Consider the following 18,603-nt stretch of genomic DNA (forward strand, 5'->3'; position numbering starts at 1 on the left):
ATTCGTGGAGATGACAGCCCCAACCTAAAACAAAAAGGCGGCCCTTTGTTGTAGGTTTGGGTGGTCATCACCACAAATCCGTCTTTTTTACCACCATGAAGAAGCCATAGGTCGTCGTCTTCGAAGTAGCTCACTACTTGCTGCCTACCGTCCTTTGGGAGAAGGCCATTCTGTGCAGTTCGCGTTAGGCGATCACTTCCGCCAGAAGCTCCAGGACTGCGTCCATGCCCGACGCGCTCCAGTGGACGCAATCCTGCCGCCTGGCCACTCATATCCTCCTAAAAGAAATAACAGTCGTTATTTTGAGCGGAAAATGTTGACATATTTACTTACCTTTCATAAAAACAGTATTTCACGCGATTTTTCCGCAGTATGAACAGGCGGTCTATCTGCACTGGCACCACATTGTCTGCGTAGAAATGAAAGCAATCATTATATTTTATAGACTACGTTACGAACTAACTTACCGTGGTTCTGTTGAGTAATCCACGTGTTGACTACTTTCAAAATGCGCCAGTGGGTGCTGTTGTGGGCTGCACGGGCGACGGGTGGTAGCGTGAGCAAAACAACCACGACACAGCGCCCGCGCAGCCACTCCACAATCTCCCGCAGGGTGGCCACGAGCTGCCTTGCGTCGACCATGGTACGCGCCTGCAAGAAAAAAAAACAGGGAAATGAGTTTGCACGCATAATGCCGATGCCGTAAACAAGCGTACCCTGGTAAGGTCGTTGGTGCCAACCAGGACGGCGACCATGGGCTCCACGTGAGCCACCCTGCGTAGTCTCCCGAGCAGAGTTGCCGCAGTCCCTCCCGGCATTAGGGTAGGACTTTCTGCGCGGCGAAATTTACGAGCAGTTAGGCACTGCAGTTTCAGAAAATGAACCATATTTGCTTCTACGGCCAAACTTACCGATCTGGCTTCGCGGAAGTCCAGAAGCACGCTCCGCCAACCGCAGGAGCATGCTGTCCCCAATGAGCTGATGCTCGTAATTTTTCGCAGGTTGGTTTTGAAACATCTGAATCAAAAAGAAAAAAAAATTACTTTTAGGGAATCCCCAGTTATGCCGCGAGTATATGGAAAAAGCAATACTTACTGCTGATGATCGAGGATCCTTGTGACGGGACGACGGGTCGCGATGCGGTTGCTACGCTGCTGGCCCGTAATTTATACTGATGGGTGCACCCGGCGACCTCTCTCAGCTTACGTAATCAGCGCAGGTGTTTCCCGTCTCGTGGACAAAACTGGCGCTCTACCAAAAAGGCTCTTACCAGGAAAGGAAAGGCTGCGAGGCGTCTCTCGGGGATAAAGGCCGCGGAGGATCGCTCGACACCTGCAAATTTTTTTCAGACCCGAAAGTGGACAAGTTTCTTTTCATTTCCTGCCTAGCCCCTGCTGCCTTGCTACAGAAGGTCGTCCACTCTTACTTAGAATGCGCTAGCGCGTGGCCGTCCTTTTTGGAGGGTGGTGGTAGTGGTTTATTTAAAAAAAAAAAACCTTCTTCTGCGCCACTTTGCTGTGGTGAGCGACTGTGTCGCACGCGGTGGCCCTCTGAAGAGTGCGGCCTTCTAACTAAGAGTGGACGACCCTGTACTTTCTCGACAGCTCCCTAGGAGTACTCGCGAAGTCACATGGCGACATTTCAAAGGTTTTTCATCACCGGAAGCATGGCTCTGTTCGTTTCCACAAAGAATGCGAGAGTGTCTTCCAGGAACGAGACCTTCTAAAACAAGCCTTCCCGAAAGCTCACTTACAGATTTCCGCAAATGTTCCATTCATCTTGCAGTTTTGCAGGGTGCAAAATGTCCCATTATCTAAAGTGACCATGCACTGCAATGGGCGTCGCGCAGGGAAGCCAGTGCTTTTGTAAAGGAAAACTTCAGTAACCGAAAAGCGGGGAAAGTGGGTAAGCTGCTGTGTGCGCTAACGTAGATGCAAGATCAACAAATAGCACATGCCTGCAGGCAGGCGTGATGCCATCTTCAATTTTTCGTATCAACACGTGGCTTGTTTACTCGAATATAGGCTTCACAAAACGTTTGACGCCGGGTATAAAAGCTAACTTCATTGGCTCATACTTATTATGTTGGGTATTGTACAATCATAACGAATCGCTGCACTGATAACTAGGTCTGCAGGCTTGCAAAAATTTGCAACCATGCTGAGCCCCTCTGACCACGCACCGCAAAAAAGAAAAACGTACATGGGTGCTTCGCTGCCTTACTTGGGGGTTTCAGTATACCACGCATCAGACAGGGCATTACACCACCTACTCCTTGCTGTTCATTCCTCCAGCGTCCCCTGTCCCTTTCAGTTCATTTTCTTTTTCCGTACAATGGTCCATTCTGCCATCCTATTCGTTATGTGAACGCGTAGCAATTTTTCTGACCTCACACGTTTTCTGGGTATCGCTTCCTCGACTCAACATGGTAACCATCTTTCGTCCCAAGTATTCGCTACCTGTCCGACTCAGTAAAGCCGGCACAGCTGCACCGGGTCCTCGCCTCCTGGAATATCTGACGATTATGTCGGAGGCTGGATGTCCACGCATTGTGCATGGGCATGCAGCACGCTTTGACAGAGCTGGTTGTCCTGCAGCTGCGAAGGTTGCCGAAAGCGTTTTCAGAAACAGTAACCAATTTTCATGCAATTCCACAACTGTAGTAGAGGAAAAGCCGCAAACTAAGCTACCTCGCGGCACATGACGCGAGCGCTGCACAGCTTGTACATTCCGTTGGGGAAACGTTGTGAGCGACGCTTACGATAAAGAATAAATGTCAGGTTTTTCGAAATGACCTACACGGTTCTCTGCATCCTGTTACGATTGTGTGAACACGTGCGCTGCTTTTGTCGTTGCGAGATAAAAACGTCACTGGTGCTAATCTAATGCTAATCACGACTGTACTTCTGCTTTCCTGTTTCAGGCAGGGCTGGCTGCGTTGTTTATAAATGAGGATGATACAACATCATACAAAAACCTTCTTAGTGAATCTGCAAGAATCCAAACGCCGGTTACGTACCCTGCAGAGCTAAAGCGCCTTCACTGTGGCGGCGTAGGTGGTGCACTGACAACAATCGCGCATCTCCATCATGCTTATGACACGCTTTACACTCGCACTAAAAGGACGTCTTCCAAGCCGCTAATTGGAAATTGTAACATATCTCCTGCTGATACAGCATGATTGATTCGAGTGCAGAACACCCGTTTCCAAAGCTCTGCCTTGTTAGCCCTGCGTGACAAACGCCCTTGCAGTGTATGTCCCATACTACATAAACCTCGTGTGTCAAAAACCCCGTGCCAGAAAGCTTGCGACAAAAGCCTCGTACCAAAACGCATTTGCCCAGCAGTGAGTTTGGCGAACACACTACACTTGGTCCGGCAAGGCGAGTGTGTAGTCTCAGCAGCCGTGCTCCGCTGTAAATAAAGTTTTATTTTTTATTCTGGTTCTTAGTGCGAACTTTTTTTTGGTAATGAGCAACTAAATATAATGTACATACCTGAATAGAGCTACTCTCGCTCTGCTAGTGACGACGACCCCTTTCCGCGATAGGTCTAACGATTCCGCAGGTTTCGCGTGTGCAATTTCCGCAACCGTCGAACGCGAATTCACGTTTTGGGGAATGCAAATGGCCAACAAATGAAGTTTTCACAACGGTGACCTAATATCGACTATTTTCACAGTGCAGGATGCACATACAATGAAAGGAAAGCTCTGGTCGGACCCAGACTGCCGCGCTCTAGGGCAACCAGCAGCAGTCACCGGCGTCGCTTGTGGATTAGGAATAAGGACGTTTTATTTCGCCATCGAACGTACTTCAGGATAAAGCGATTCAAAATTGAATATCACATCGGAGAAAGCAGGGACAATTAGAAGCGTCGGTCCTACGCGATGTCAGCAATCCGGCCACCGAATGTTTCCGAGGCGCGCGATCACATCGGCGGTTTCTACAAAGTTGTCGCAAAGGAACAACAGGTACACAAATAGGATTAATAAAACAAAAGCGTAGCTCTCGTTTTACGTCACGCGAACAAACATAGCTGTTTGCATACAGCGCTGTAAAACGGAGTACTGGTGTGCAGTCGCCCTGTGTTATTGGCGGAGCGAAGGGATGGCGACGTCAGTGCGGGCCGTGTTCGTGACTCGAAGGGATTCCAAAATCTCGAATGCCTTCGCGGAGCTCCATTGACTTGATAGTATGTCAGCCAAATGCCATTGAATAGTTCGTGCAGCTGCACAAGGCGACATCCGACTCGAATGACACTCGGTTGGAAGGTATTTGAAACGCCCGTGTAGCAGAGATATTGCTAATCTCAGGCTCGTGATGCTTTCTTAGATAACAGCATGCGATCAGACCCGAAAGCAATTACATCTGCTATGACATATTTTGCAAGTATTTGCGAAAACAAACTAATTTTCACAATGTGCTGCAGCACCGATCGTCACTACCTGCAACACCCATCGTCACTATATCATTTCCAAATAGCACCTCTTTTCGCCATGTCACAACGCAATGAAAGTGCCATTCGTTCATGGGGAGTGCGCTTCGTGAAAGTATCACTAAAGTTACCCGTGTGACAGGGGTATAAATCCCCCCACGCACGCGCACAAACACATTCAAACACGTAAAATGGTACGGTTTCAAAAATATCTTTGCCGTGTACGATCATACACGGTAAACCATTTTTGAAAAGTCACTAAATTGCGTTTGAAAACTATCAAAATGTAGCAATTACAACTCAAACATGATGCCACTTCATTTTCAGAAATTATAACTTTTTATCGTCACGTGTATACAAGTACGCTGGACGAAGTTCCTACGGTAAACTCAGATTTCTAGATTTCCTGCAGCGCATACAGACCCCCCACCCCGGCGGCGCAACATGTAGGCTCTCAGCCCTCATTTCTCTTCACTGTTGCCGAAAAAAAAAATCGACTACACGTCTTTCCGGGTGGACGGTCGCTTTTAGATAATGGGACTCTGTCAGCTAGGGGGATAGGGGAAATGAACAATAACGCCCCTGCACACTGCTTTGTTTTCTTTCTCCACATGGACTCAACAAACGCACTCGCGCAAGGCCTCGCGTATTTGTGTGTGTGTAGCTATTTTCGTCTTGTTATATGTCCGCAGCTGTATCCATGAGCAGGCAGAGAAAAAAAAGCTGCTGTGTTGGTACTATCATGTCAGCAGTTCGGATACTCGAGCCAGTACTAACGACTTACTGTAATTCGATTAGCGTACCCTCCTAGCGGCCGCCAGGCGGAGCACGTTTTATGTTAGTGGTCCAACAGCGATACCAGACACTCACAGAGAAAAAGACGGCGTACAAGGAGGCTCCTTCTGTGTGTCTCATCTTATTCTGTGTCAGTGTCTGGCAGGGCTGTTGTCCACTCAATCCCTATGTATTAACTCCAAGTAGCCCAATCTGCCGTTCTTCAGAAACGCGTTTGCAGGGTTGCCTGAACGCCCTTGAATGTTTTCTGCCAAAAAGCATTTATAATGTGGGTGCAGGTGGTCTCCAGAGCAGTAACGGGCAGTGCTGGCTTCAATAGGCAGAAATGAAAGGGGTGAGTCATCTGTGGACACGCCTTCCCCGGTGCACTTTACAAGGCTACGCTGGCGAACCTGACCGCGTCTTGTCGCTCGAGTCTGTTGACTGTCAGGACCACGCATGTAACTGCGAGCGCATAAAGGCTACTGGCAGTGTATGTTCCCCCCACCCCCCGCAGTTGTTGACGGAGCAAGCGTCGTTCCTGGAAAGAAACGCGCAACGCACCGCTTCACCACGACGGTGAGAGCAAGGGTTGGGTGCCGCGCTAAAGATTTTTATTACAAACCCCACTGCGCCCAGGGCGGGTGCGCCCTGACAAGTTGTACCCACTCCCCGCAGCAGAGGCACACAGGTCTGTCTCCTCTTTCTAGCCTGGCCTTGGCTGCAGAAGAACCTTGGATTGGAACGGCCGCATGTCAATCGCCTTCGCAAAACATCAGCTTCGCAGAACTGTGAAACCCCCTCCCTATTGTAAACAGCGTGACGTCAAAAAGTTGTGGCCCGGTTGGCAGAAGTGACAACTTTTGGTTCTGAGCCGGTGTTGTTGGTCCCGAGGGCTCCTTCGCCGCCTTTTTACCCCGATTCGAGACGCCTCGCCGGCCCTCTCAGGATAGAAGAGGGGAAACGCTTGCGCTGAATGACTTAGGCCGGGTGGCAGGAGCGCGCTCCAGGCGCCAGTGAATCCGGCCGGTGCCTCATAATAGACCTCTCCCTGATGTAAACAGTGTGACGTCAAAAAGGTGTGCCCCGATGGGCAAAATCGTCGAATTTCGGTTCTGAACCGGTTTTTCAGGTGCCGAGCACTCCCCCACCAGCTTTGTTCCCTGATTCGAAACGCCTGGCAGCCTTCTTCTCCCAGTGTGAGCCTTCTCGGTACGGCGCATGTTTTGCCCTTCGGACCAGAAGCACGTGCGTTGATGACGTGTGTCTTGAAGGAAGCCAGTTTTCTTTGCACGTGTTGGCCTGCCTGCAAATCTGTATGCGCAGTCGCGTTTTTTTTCTTTTTCAGGTGAGAAAAATGTAGAGCCTAAGATGTGTGTCCCAGAAAATAGCGAAAACATTTTTTTTTCTGTCAACTTGAAGGAGCGAAAATTGCTAATTGATCACGTGCACTCAGTGGAGCAGATTGTCAATGAAAACTACCTCCATGGGGAAGTGACAGAAAGTGTGTGTCCTAAGTGAATCAACTTGAAATTCGAGGCCAATACAATGGGGTTTTGTTACGTTTTGCGCTAATAATAATAAACAGCCGCCGCGGTGGCTCAGTGGCTATGGTGCTCGGCTGCTGTCCCAAAAGACGTGGGTTCGATCCCGGCCGCGGTGGCTGGAATTTCTTTGGAGGAGAAATTCTAGAGGCCCGTGTACTGTGCGAGGTCAGTGCACGTTAAAGAACCCCAGGTGGTCGAAATTTCCGGAGCCCTCCACTACGGCGTCCCTCATAGCCTCAGTCGCTTTGGGACGTTAAACCCCATAAACCAAACCAAACCAATAATAAACACAATCTTTATGCGAGCATAAAGTGCCTCTAAACAGATATGCGAAGCTGAAGAGATTACCGCGCATGCGGGAACACTTTATTTGCAGAGCCATCGCTATATGTGCTCATTCATGTGCAAGCAAACATTTTGACTTAGAAGTTACATTCAGCCAGAGCAATGCCTACTCCCAATATCTTAGAATGTCATGAAATATTGAGGAAAATAGATGTGTGTGTAAATGATGGCAGATTTTTTTCACGTTTCATGACCATGCACACAAAAGCAACCGCTGTGGCAAATGCTATTTCAAGGCCGGAATGCGAAGACAATGCAAGCATGCTGCTGCTGTATGCTTTTTTGTAAACAAGCATGAGGAACCGTCCTGGGCAAGAGGCTGAAGCGTTCGTCAGATCTGGTAAAATGTAGAGTTCCGGACCCTTCCAATTAGGGTTTTTTCATAACCACGCTAATGAAAATCTGGTCGTAAATGTTTATCAGGTAGACGAGCACCATTTTGAAAATATTTATGGTCTTTCTTCAAATTTGTGAATACGGATCGACACTAACGTCATATTATGTTCCCCGCTTTGTAAACCAGGTCAAAAAACAATTCGCGATGTAAAACCTGCTTCCCACATAACCTTGCTGAATTATCCTGAAGTCCTTGATGGTGTTGCTGAGAGGGCTTCGAAATCTGCTGAAAAATAGCTCTTAGACAAAATGTTTTCACCAATGTCATCCACAGACCACCCAGCCAAAGGACTTCATACCGGTTTCCAATAAATTTCACCAGAAGCTCTCGGCCCCTCGTGTTCACGGAACTATCCTGAGTAGTAGTAGTAAGTGGCTTTTATTGTAAATGAAAAAGAAGGTAAAAGGATTCTTGCCAGCGCCGGCATCTGCTATCATGTCTAGAAGCACCTGAGCTGGGGGATGGAAATGGAAAGCGAGATGACAGTGAAGGGGAAAACAAAGGGTAGAGAGAGAGGGAAAACCTTCCCACCTGCTTGTATTTCCATTACGCGAGGCGATACAGCCAGTGGGAAGGACCGCGAAAGTTGCCGGCGACCTGACACGTGAGGCGCGCACTTCGGGAGAGGGCGACCGCGCTCTCTCTCTCTCACACACACATACACTACGCTCGCCCGCTCCGCAAGCTCCCCTCTCACTCGCATACACCAAGCTGCCCCGCACGCCCGCAGCACAATTTTCTCCATTCTTGACCGGAGCGGAATTCCAGCCATGGCTAACAATGAGGGACACCACCGCTTTTGAGCACCCGCGAGCAGATTGGCACTTGCGCTGGCACGTGGCAAGTGCCAGCGGTGCGAGCAGCAAGCCCACCATAGCAGACTTCCATATTTATGCAACTCACCTACTCCTATCTAGACACTACACGCGCATTCGTGCAGCGCCATGCGCAGCAAATGTCGCTGTACTATTGTGGAGCAGCTCTTCCGGAAACCGCCATTTACAAGAGCTAGTTTTGAATCATAATACCCTGTAGCCGAGACTGACAACTAATTGCATTTCTAACGATTTCGGTATCCGTGGTTTGCACACCACTGATGGAAGGTACTGGTATTTCATGCAGTGCGAACAATGGCAAGAGATACTGGCATTGTTTTTGCTGCATTGTGCGCGTGCATATCACCAGCTACGCTCCCATATACCTTTCAAGAATGTTATCCGTGCATTCTTTTTTTCTTGCAGTGTGTGATTGACATATAATTTTGGGGGCATGCTTTGCCACTACAATGCTAGTGAAATCGCACTGTCCACACATGCACTTCGCCACTGGTAGAGGCAGAAGCAGAAGGCTTCATTCACTTCCATTGATGTGCATTTTCAAAAGACAAACGCATGTTCCTTATAAAAACAGGACCATTTTATTGCAACATCTGCTAAGCACGTTCAGATGCCTTGCACAACTCCCCCACACATCATGGTGGCAGCCTGCAAGCAAACAAGTCCATACCAATGTCATATGTGAGTCTATTTTCAGGAAGTGACAGGAAATGTCAGTGCTCAAAAGTGGGTATTAGCTTGCTCTTTACTGCTCAACCATTGCAGTTACTTTCCATTGACTTAGTGTTTCAGTAACACACAAACACATATGCTTACCTCCCGTCATACAAAAATGTGAGGGCAGTAACGGAAAAGGAAAGAAAATATGTGCATAAACATAGCAAGTGGACTGAAAAGTCCTTACATACATCTAAGTAATTTGCTGCCACTGTAACAATGAGAGCAGATAAGTTAGGATAAAAGCCTGCTGAGCACGATAGAAACATATTCTGCTTACGCCATACAGGGTGATACAAAGCTGCTGGAACAATGATACACTGCTTGTTTTGATGTCACCAGCAGTTCACGAAGAAAAAGCTTACCAGCAGAAGGCTGTATCCATTACACACAAGCAGAAAAATGTGAGCTGTGAGGTTGAATATCCCTTGAAAGTGTATATTGATACTGTGCTTCCAAGGAAAGTGAACGCCACAAGCGGGCTAGTAGCAAAAGAAAAGACGCAGCTATAGCACAGAAGAAAGGAGCAGGCATAAGAAGTACAGCATGTCCAACTAAGCTATACTTGGGGAAAAGGAAACAACTCAACAGTGCCGTTGCAACGGACATATAAAAGCCCCACATTTTTGAAAATATAAAGCGGAAAGAAATGAAAACACACTGTTTCATGTTTCATATAGCAGGGATCTCAACGGTTACATTTGAAAATAAATTACAAGCATATTTAGAGTGCATTCATCCACAAATGTGCTTCAGCGCCTTTTCAGCTAAGGAAAACACCCAACTCAAGGAGGGCTGTGTAGCTTTCAAGCATTTGTATGAAACAAGTGATAAGTTTATAGCAAAAATACCCTCTATAATGATTTTACCTCACATATACTCACCTACGAGGCCATAACAGGAGGGCGGAAAGAAAAACTATATTGTTGCAAAAGAGCAAACGACTAGGCGAGGTCTGATGGTCTGCAGCGGCAAGTCTTCAGGGAGTGCAGACATGTTGCATGCCATTTTCAAAATACAGTACCAGCATTTTTTCCAGCGCTAGATGTGGTGCGTATAAAAATTAGGCTCCCCGTGATTTGAACAGGACAGGAATAGAGGTCACAACTGGCTGTGGTCCTCCACTGGATGTGACCTGGCTGGTGATGGGAACACAAGAAAGATATCAACATAGGTTACAATAACTTATAGTTCATAGTTGCTCAACCATGAGCTAATCACACAGGACAACCCATGAGATAGAGGTGTTTCTGACAGTCATCGTAGTGGTTACACAGTTCTCCCTGGTTGAACCGACTACTGACTGTGAAGCAGGATGTGCCATGAGGCAGAGGTGCGTCCTGACAGTCATCGTAGTGGTTACACAGTTCTCGCTGGTTGAACCGACTACTGATTGTCAAGCAGGATGTGCCATGAGACATAGGTGCGTCCTGAGAGTCATCGTAGTGGTTACGCAGTTCTCGCTGGTTGAACCGACTACTGATTGTCAAGCAGCATGTGCTATGAGACAGAGGTGTGTCTTAAGAGTCATTGTAGTGGTTACACAGTTCTCGCTGGTTGAACCGACTACTGATTGTCAAGCAGGATGTGCCATGAGACAGAGGTGCGTCCTGACAGTCATAGTAGTGGTTACACAGTTCTCGCTGGTTGAACCGACTACTGATTGTCAAGCAGGATGTGCTATGAGACAGAGGTGTGTCCTGAGAGTCATCGTAGTGGTTACGCAGTTCTCGCTGGTTGAACCGACTACTGATTGTGAAGCAGGATGTGCCATGAGACAGAGGTGCGTCCTGACAGTCATCGTAGTGGTTACGCAGTTCTTGCTGGTTGAACCGACTACTGATTGTCAAGGGAATGTGCCATGAGATGGAGGTGCATTCTGACAGTCATTATAGTGGTTGCACAGTTCGGGCTGTTTGACAGACTACTGTATTTTCAGGTGTACAGGTCGCATTTCTTTCTGAAATTTTCGTCGGTGCGACTTATAAACGGAATAAATGCGGGTCGGACCAGCTGCTCCCGAAAAGGTGCTTGTGTGCTGGTATGGATGTGCTGCGCGATGCCTAACTGAGCCGACCACTACCGCGTCCCTTATAGTCCATGTCACTTTGTTATGTTTAACCCAGCAACTTACAATTTTGAGATTTGAAAATATCGGTGCGCGCTGTCTCTTGAGCGAGCGGATAACTGTCTCCAACATACTGTTATCTTGTGCATCCGGCAGTCGGCGGCGGCAGCTAAAATGAGTGCACGCCATTTTCCTAATGCAGTACGATGATTTTTTCTGGTGCTAGCTGCGGTGTGTATAAAGATTGGTTCGCCCAGTTAGATAGGAGTCAGCAACTACCGTGCATGGCCTCTGGTATAGCCAGTAGGGAGCGCATGCATGGTGACACCAGACAAACTTCAGTGTTTGGCCATACAGTGCTGCTATTACGCCGTGTCACTAACGTAACGTGCACACATTTTAGCCGACGATGACGAGCGCCAGACGCGCAAAATAAGGGTATGATGGATGCAGTTTTCCATTTGTGCATTTTATTTACTTTTGACTGCGCCTTTGCGTGCCTTCCGTATGTATCTCAATAAACATTTTTAAAAGTCCTATCTAGTTTTTAGATTGTATATGAGCTGCCACAATTGTCGGCGCAATTTTTTTACAGGTGATCCTCAACGACCCCAGTGGACAGGTGCGTCTTGTACACCGGTGCGGCTTATGTACGTTTTTTGGATAAACAGCCATCTGAAGGGGGATACGACTTATACACCACAAAACACGGTACTGATTGTCAAGGGGGATGTGCCATGAGATAGAGGTGCTTCTGACAGTCATTGTAGTGGTTACACAGTTCTCGCTGGTTGAACCGACTACTGATTGTCAAGGAGGATATGCCACGAGACAGAGGTGCTTCTGACAGTCATTGTAGTGGTGACACAGTTCTGGCTGGTTGAACCGACTACTGTTTGTCAAGCAGGATGTGCCATGAGAAAGAGGTGCATACTTATAGTCATCGTAGTGGTTACACAGTTCTCGCTGGTTGAACCGACTACTCGTACGGGAAGTGACATGATTGTTTTCAGACAGTGGCATTGCTTTTCTGCTTCAAACATACATAGTTCACTCCTTTTGGGCACACGCTTCTTTCTTCCGTTTGGAAGAAGCTGTTTTTTTTAGTTGGCTTTTCTCTATGGCAAGCCTATTCCATTCTGGTCGGCGGATTTCCATTGAGCGGGTAGTTCGGGGGTCAATAATTTCTGGAAGAATGCAGTCTCTGTAGAATCGAATAAGACTTTGCTCCATTTTGTTCCTCCAGAACTCATCATCTCGCAGCAGCTGCTGCACATGAATTCCTTTTGTGGTGTACACAACAAAGTCACAGTACGACCTCCCAGTAATGTGAAGCTGGCCCTGAATTTGATAAAAGTATTGGTGAGACTGCGGAAGCGTAGGAGCAGTACTGCTATCTGTTTTCGCACAGATCTTTCGAGCAGCTTCCAGTGGGTCCTGGTCTTTTGTTGTGTACGGACATTTGACCTCCACAATACCATCAGTACCAACCAGACCATCAGGTGAAGCAGCCAAAAAACCATGCTCTATATCTACAAAAAGCCCGCACTGCTGCACCTCATTTTGCTTCAAAGTTTCATACAAGCTCAAGGCTTCTTTCTCATGGTGCCTTCCATGTTCCAGGGCTGCTGTAGTGAAGCTCTTTCTGTGCACAAGGCTTTTGACAAGTACGTCACATGGAGTAGAGTCCTTCCGTGTACAAACGGAATGTAAGTATGATGCTGTAAGGCGATGCTGCCTCTCAGCATGCCAGGCTGGATTATCAGCCTGACCTCGTGTTGCGTTTTCAATTTCCTCCTGCTGCTTGCGATCAACTTGCAAACACTGAAGCATTTCTCTAGTCTTTTCAGAGAACTGTTCAGGTGGCATATCTGGCTGTTCACAGTTAGGCCCATAGTGACGAAAAGATTCGCAGGCCATAGGATCTTTGTGTCTAGGCTTCTGCTGACCACAGTCATCAAAGAGCCGTTTCCTCTGCAGCCTTTTATGCACTCGTTCGTCATTTTTTTTTGCTACATACTTTTTCAGGACAGGTGCTGGACTCTTGTTAGTTGCAGCTTTAGCAGCTATGGCATGCCGCTGAGGTCCAAGCTGAAAACTCAGTCCAGCACCTTGGCAACGATGCTCATAAGAGCCTTTTTGGCACCTGTTGATCTGTTTGCCACCTGAAAACTTGGCAGCAAGAGACATGTAGTTCTCTGCAAGGTTGCTTGTATCCCCTGTCACCAGGCGGGCAGCCTTGTCAGCAATAATATTTGCTGCAGTCATTATCTTGACTTTCAGCATTTGAGGAATGCACCCCCAGGAATTTTCACTCTTCGTTCCATCACAAAAATACCTTTTGCATTTCTCATGGCAGCCAAATACATGACTTGGCCCATTCAAGAGATCAGCAGTCAGATCTTGTGCGCTGCGCTTTATCAGCTCTTGCCTCTCCTCTGAGGAGCCCTGAAACTCCCGCAGGGTGCGGGCATAGTGGCTGATTGCTTTGCGGGCACCATTTTTGATGCGTTTTATTCTAGGGCCACTTAGGATGCTGGCACTCCCTTTGCATTCTTTCACAACACCGTAGAGGCGAGTGGTATAACATTTGACTGCATGATTGGCACACTCGCTCTTCTTTATGAAACGACCGTAGTCTACCTTCGTGCTGATTTGATGGTAGACAGATGAATCACCATCCCCTATGAAGGTACGGTATTCCAGGCCATGTATCTCTGTACTCATTTTGAACCCTTCCACAATAATGTCAGCCTCCATAGCACCAGAGCTTGCACTCCAGTTTTTGTAGCACGCATGCTCTTTCACCTGCTTCTGTTCTCTTGTGTAGTACTCACAGGTACTGCACAGTTTGTTCCTCACACCCAGGTAAAGCAGCTTCTGCGTGCGTGCTCCAATGATTACCACAACTCCAGAATTTGCTGAATACCTGTGGCCATGGCTTCTGTGTGACCAGCCGCCGTCAACCACCACCGTGATGTGTGGAGTGCTCTGGTCCTCACAGAACTCCCCTGCTTCAGCCGCCAACCTTCGCTCCTCTTGGCCAGCTTTGAGCATATGCTCTATGAGCACATGCTTCCAATGCTGAAAAACATAATGGTTGTTCCACATGAGTACAGAAATTACCACCCACAACGAATCACAACACACAAACGTGGGTATGAGCGCATGCTGGTTGGTTCTTCATGCTTTTGAAGTGCAAAAGATAAGGACAATGAGAGAGGCTGAAATGGGAGGGCGTGATGCATAGCTGCAAGCCCTGAGCTTCCTGACCACCCATTTTGCATGTGGTGGACTTCCACAAAGACCAATCCGTGTGTGTTGTCCCTGTGGACAATGACGGTGTGTGCAGTTTTGCCTTGTCACTCGCAATATGACACTGCATAGGTGCTTAAACTTTATGCACACCGTGATGTCACAGTCATGTCTGTGGACACCTATGTACTCACAGTTATGAGGTAAAACATGAAATAACAGTGCACAAATGACTAAAAAATGAATAGTGTTCTTGTTGTGCTTCCTGCTAGCGTGGCACACAAGCTTGGGTTTAACATTTTCCAATCCTCTCCACAAGTTCAGGCTTAGTTTTCTTTGTTGCTATTTGAAAAAAAGCCACAATTACTACACTGCTGCCTGGTATTAGTTTCCAAGAACACTGCCAGTGAGAAAACACACAAACTACATTTGCACCTTTTGCAAGATAAGTGGACAGTTAGTAAGACACGCAAAGCTACCTAGCCAAGTGTGCACAGAATACTAAGCATAATATGTCCCTGTCTTTTTTTGCGCTACATGCTTCGCCATTATGACCATACTAAGCATGTTTTGCCCCTTGACGTGGCCAATCCCCATATGTTGGTGCTTGCGAATCATACAAATACACGAGAGCAGGTGCTAAAACCAATACTCTGAAATACAAGAAAAATATTGCAATGGTAGGTACACCGTCCTACCTTTCCAACACAGTCCTCCCGGCGCATAAATGCTCCTTTGCTCATGACTGGGACCTGCATAACTGACATCACCTCCTCCAGGTGAGAATGGCCACACCCTATACTCATAAATGCCCAGACAGCAGCATCATTGACGCCAAGCTCAAGGCTGTTTCCGAGGGATGCCGGTTCCGGAACCGGGTCTGTGGTGACCTTTCTGACCTCATTACAGCCACTGCATTGAAAGATCAGCTCAGACCACAGCCCTATTTTTCGCTCCTTTTGAAATACAAAGTGGCCCTCTTTCGACTGAGGGCAACTATGAGTGTCAAGATGCCGTATGGCAGCTATGAAGTGTGTCAGTGACACCACCCTCCTCCCCGAAATAGCCTTAGGCTGTGGCGTCTCCACTGCATCTGTGACTCTTTCAAAGGAAAGGTCTGGTAAGGGTTCGTCACCGCCGAGTCCCAGACCATTCCAATAGTCAGGTCCTCCAGTATCTGTAAGGCCCATACTGGGTTCCACATGTGGGGGAGTGGACATTTCTGCACCTCTGCTGCTTTCTGGCAGGGTTTCTTCCTGCCTGAAATATGTGGTGAAATGAATATACTCTTAAGAACAGAATCACTGTAAATAAGTCCATCATTGTAAAATAAAGCTTCAAAATACAGCAGACAATGCTCTCCATACGAAATTGTGATGTATCCAACAGACAATGGTAGCAATTTGGTTGCATCATGATGAAGCAATAAAACCATAAATGGTTGCTCATGCTCAGAAGTGTGCAGTCTCATCGACTGCAGAATAAGCATGTCTGGCCGTTTATCAGAAATACTGCAGAAGATGTGCAGTGAAGCTGCTTCACACAAGTCCTTGCTGTGTGCTATACTAGTGCACGCAACCTCCAAGAAATAGCTATATTTCAGTTTTCATTTCCATTGTTTTATAATTTCAGTCATGTTGAAGACATGATTATGCGCTAAAATGCGGTACAACTGGCAATACTAAAAGCATATTATGTAATACAACCACAATGCGTAATGTGAAACATGAACTACTAAGAGCAGGTTACATGCTTTTCATTGTCTTTTATTTTCCTTCAGTAAATGTTTCAACAAGAACAGTTATAGTACACCATATCTAATAATCTTGATTTTTATTTTGTAATCCTGCATTGTGGAATGGAAATGATGTTTTTGCCCGATAGCCTAGGTACTTCACATGCCTGCACAGGATCGAAAGACTACATTAGTGCAGCCTGGTGATAACTTTATACCGTGACTGCCAAGAGTGGGCTGTTTGAAGTTTGCTTCAGGCTTTTGATACAGGATCCTAATTTGATTGGTTTGATTTGAATGATTGAAGTCTTTCTTCAGACAAGTTTGGTGTGAGGGACAGGACAAAAGGCAATTCACTTTTGCCTGACGAGTCCCTGTCACTCATTACACTGCTAACACTTCCTGTTTTCTAGAACCACACACAACATACACTCAAGGCAGACCGACGTCTTGATAACATGGTTGGCATGGTTCTCACTGTGTCAAAGGAAGTACACTGGATAGTGCACAGAGCACAGTTTTCATCTGGGGCACTTGAACATCCATCACTTTCATCACAAGTTTTGCTCTCTGGCCCCTTTTTCAACACTACAGACAATAAAAAATGAGAAGTGGGGCTTCTTCGACATCCCTAAATTGTACTTCACAATTTATTCTTGCAGCGAAGTAGGAGAAGAAAAATTTACTTGCAGTGAATACGAAACAGAAGCATGCACTGACTAGCGCGTTTCTCTAGCCAGAGTTATGCAGTAAATTTCACGAGCACATTTATATTTCTTTGAAAGCACCGGCCTCATAGCACGAAACTAGAAGATAATCAGCATCATAGGCGCGAGCTAGGTGCATGAATGAAGAAAATTGAACCTCCTCAGCAAAAAATTTAAAGTGCTAAGAACTAGTTTATCACCGGTACTAAGGTATCTGCAGTAGCTACGGCTCGCAGTGCGCTTGTACGATTTTTTATCACGCTTTGCCCCTCCCTCATCATAATCTACACATAAGCTGCCAAATGCCACTCGCATAGAAAGGTGTCCATCCCCCCACAACGTAAACTGCCGCTTCCACGCACTGCACTGCGAGCTCCTAACGAACTCAGGAGGAATGCAAAACGCAAACGCGAAATGTTTTGCGCAATGCAGAATCAGCAGGTGATTTTATCGCCCTGTATAAGCTGTAGTATACTTTTTTTAGAAATGCCAACAGTTTATAGACTTACTTCAGAGCGGAGTGAAGAAAAAAATTCCATCTGCCACATCTGGGATCCAACCCGCGACGTGCGCATGCTCAGGACGAGAGTCGTCATATACATCAAATATCCCTCAATGCCCTCTGTGACTTTTAAAACTCATCGCTTATTTCTAAACACAAGCCCCTCAACTCTCCAATTTAGAGCCACTTCTACAGGACCCCAGCTAAGGAACAAAGAATTATGCAGCAGATTTCTGCTCTCGCCTTACGAAATGTCACAGTGCCGTGACACTGGTAATCTTGCACACGCGTTCATGAAAAACCGCACTCGATAACACACACTACGAGGTAGCTCACGCACGCGACACAGGTACAGTTGGGACTTCAATGCACATACTAATAACAAAATTGCGGTCCGAATGGCTCACCTGCGTTTGGCCCTGACATCAGCCATGCGCGTACGACGCTTTGTGATCGTCGACCTTTTGCTTTGAAGGCATCGCCGCCGATTCCCCATTTGACACTTTTACACACAAAAAAACTGGCAAGATAACGTGATAAAAAACGGCGCTGCACATAAATACAAAAGCACAGTAAAAAAAAACACCAACAAGCAAAACAGCACGATACGCCGATGACAGCCTGCGGAGCAGCCGAAGAAGCGACCGAAAGGCAGGACAGGCTGCAGCGTAGTCAGCCGTCCGTACCGGGGCGAGAGTTGCGGGCGTCACACACACATGGGAGGCGCTGCGCACACGTTTCAGTAAACCCAAATAGTTACTGTCTCGTACGTCTTGCTTCAAAATGTTTGACAGCGCCACTGTCGTTGACCGGCGGAACTCCATTGTTGAGTCAAAACGCCCGCGAGATTCAAATGCAGCAGCCCCGTCGACCAACAAACGGGGCGAGTGCGAGCTAACATGAGCCGTTTATCATACCCAAATTTACATCACTGGTAGTTTAAGACCAGCGACTTCAGTTCCTGTCAAAAAAGCCTGGAATATAACAGTGATCTTTCGCGCTGGATGTATTTTGCGGAGGTTACGGCGCACCAAAAAATAGCGCAATTGAATGGCGCAGTAATACCGTTCTGTTTGTCATAGCGAAATTCGGCCTTGAGCAGGTCCTTGAATATTTCCTAAATGTTTCGCGTGCAAAATTTGTTCCCTATACGACGTTTACTTGCTTCTAAAACTTAGATCAAAAAAGCTCAGTTTCTAGGTTACGACCAACTTTGAACAATGAAAACTAAAAAAGTATGACATGTAGCTCAATGAAATTTTCAAGAATTAACAACATGGGTA

The 18,603-nt window shown here is 47.0% G+C and overlaps 3 protein-coding genes across 3 annotated transcripts; all 3 read right to left on the reverse strand.

The window, feature by feature from the left end:
- Positions 1–275: 275 nt before the first annotated feature.
- LOC149355800 (uncharacterized) lies at positions 276–982 on the reverse strand. The gene is made up of 4 exons (XM_089577691.1): positions 912–982; positions 717–832; positions 468–651; positions 276–409 (listed from the first exon to the last, which is right to left on the reverse strand). Exons 1-4 carry the CDS (start codon positions 961–963, stop codon positions 330–332), a joined length of 432 nt encoding a protein of 143 aa, XP_089433817.1. The 5' UTR covers positions 964–982; the 3' UTR covers positions 276–329.
- A 7,912-nt stretch (positions 983–8,894) lies between these two features.
- LOC149355801 (uncharacterized) lies at positions 8,895–15,633 on the reverse strand. The gene is made up of 3 exons (XM_089584013.1): positions 15,075–15,633; positions 14,051–14,205; positions 8,895–8,984 (listed from the first exon to the last, which is right to left on the reverse strand). The coding sequence occupies exons 1-3, from the start codon at positions 15,594–15,596 to the stop codon at positions 8,972–8,974; spliced, it is 690 nt and encodes a 229-aa protein (XP_089440139.1). The 5' UTR covers positions 15,597–15,633; the 3' UTR covers positions 8,895–8,971.
- On the reverse strand, positions 11,521–14,038 carry LOC149355802 (uncharacterized). Its single transcript, XM_089584012.1, has one exon. It carries the CDS (start codon positions 13,879–13,881, stop codon positions 12,172–12,174), a length of 1,710 nt encoding a protein of 569 aa, XP_089440138.1. The 5' UTR covers positions 13,882–14,038; the 3' UTR covers positions 11,521–12,171.
- Positions 15,634–18,603: the final 2,970 nt, after the last annotated feature.

The sequence above is a fragment of the Amblyomma mixtum genome, chromosome 3 (genome assembly GCF_055824585.1).
Source record: "Amblyomma mixtum isolate Tamu chromosome 3, ASM5582458v1, whole genome shotgun sequence".
NCBI classification, from domain to species: Eukaryota; Metazoa; Arthropoda; class Arachnida; order Ixodida; family Ixodidae; genus Amblyomma; species Amblyomma mixtum.

What these genes read in the sequence shown, in the direction of transcription:
- LOC149355800 (XM_089577691.1), bottom strand. Translation starts at nt 963, where the DNA reads ATGCTCCTGCGGTTGGCGGAGCGTGCTTCTGGACTTCCGCGAAGCCAG. An exon ending in GCACCAACGACCTTACCAGG is followed by an intron (nt 652 to 716) that starts GTACGCTTGTTT and finishes TTTTTCTTGCAG; the next exon opens with GCGCGTACCATGGTCGACGC. An exon ending in GATTACTCAACAGAACCACG is followed by an intron (nt 410 to 467) that starts GTAAGTTAGTTC and finishes ATTTCTACGCAG; the next exon opens with ACAATGTGGTGCCAGTGCAG.
- LOC149355802 (XM_089584012.1), bottom strand. Translation starts at nt 13,881, where the DNA reads ATGGAGGCTGACATTATTGTGGAAGGGTTCAAAATGAGTACAGAGATA.
- LOC149355801 (XM_089584013.1), bottom strand. Translation starts at nt 15,596, where the DNA reads ATGTCCACTCCCCCACATGTGGAACCCAGTATGGGCCTTACAGATACT. An exon ending in GGGAGGACTGTGTTGGAAAG is followed by an intron (nt 14,206 to 15,074) that starts GTAGGACGGTGT and finishes TATGTTTTTCAG; the next exon opens with CATTGGAAGCATGTGCTCAT.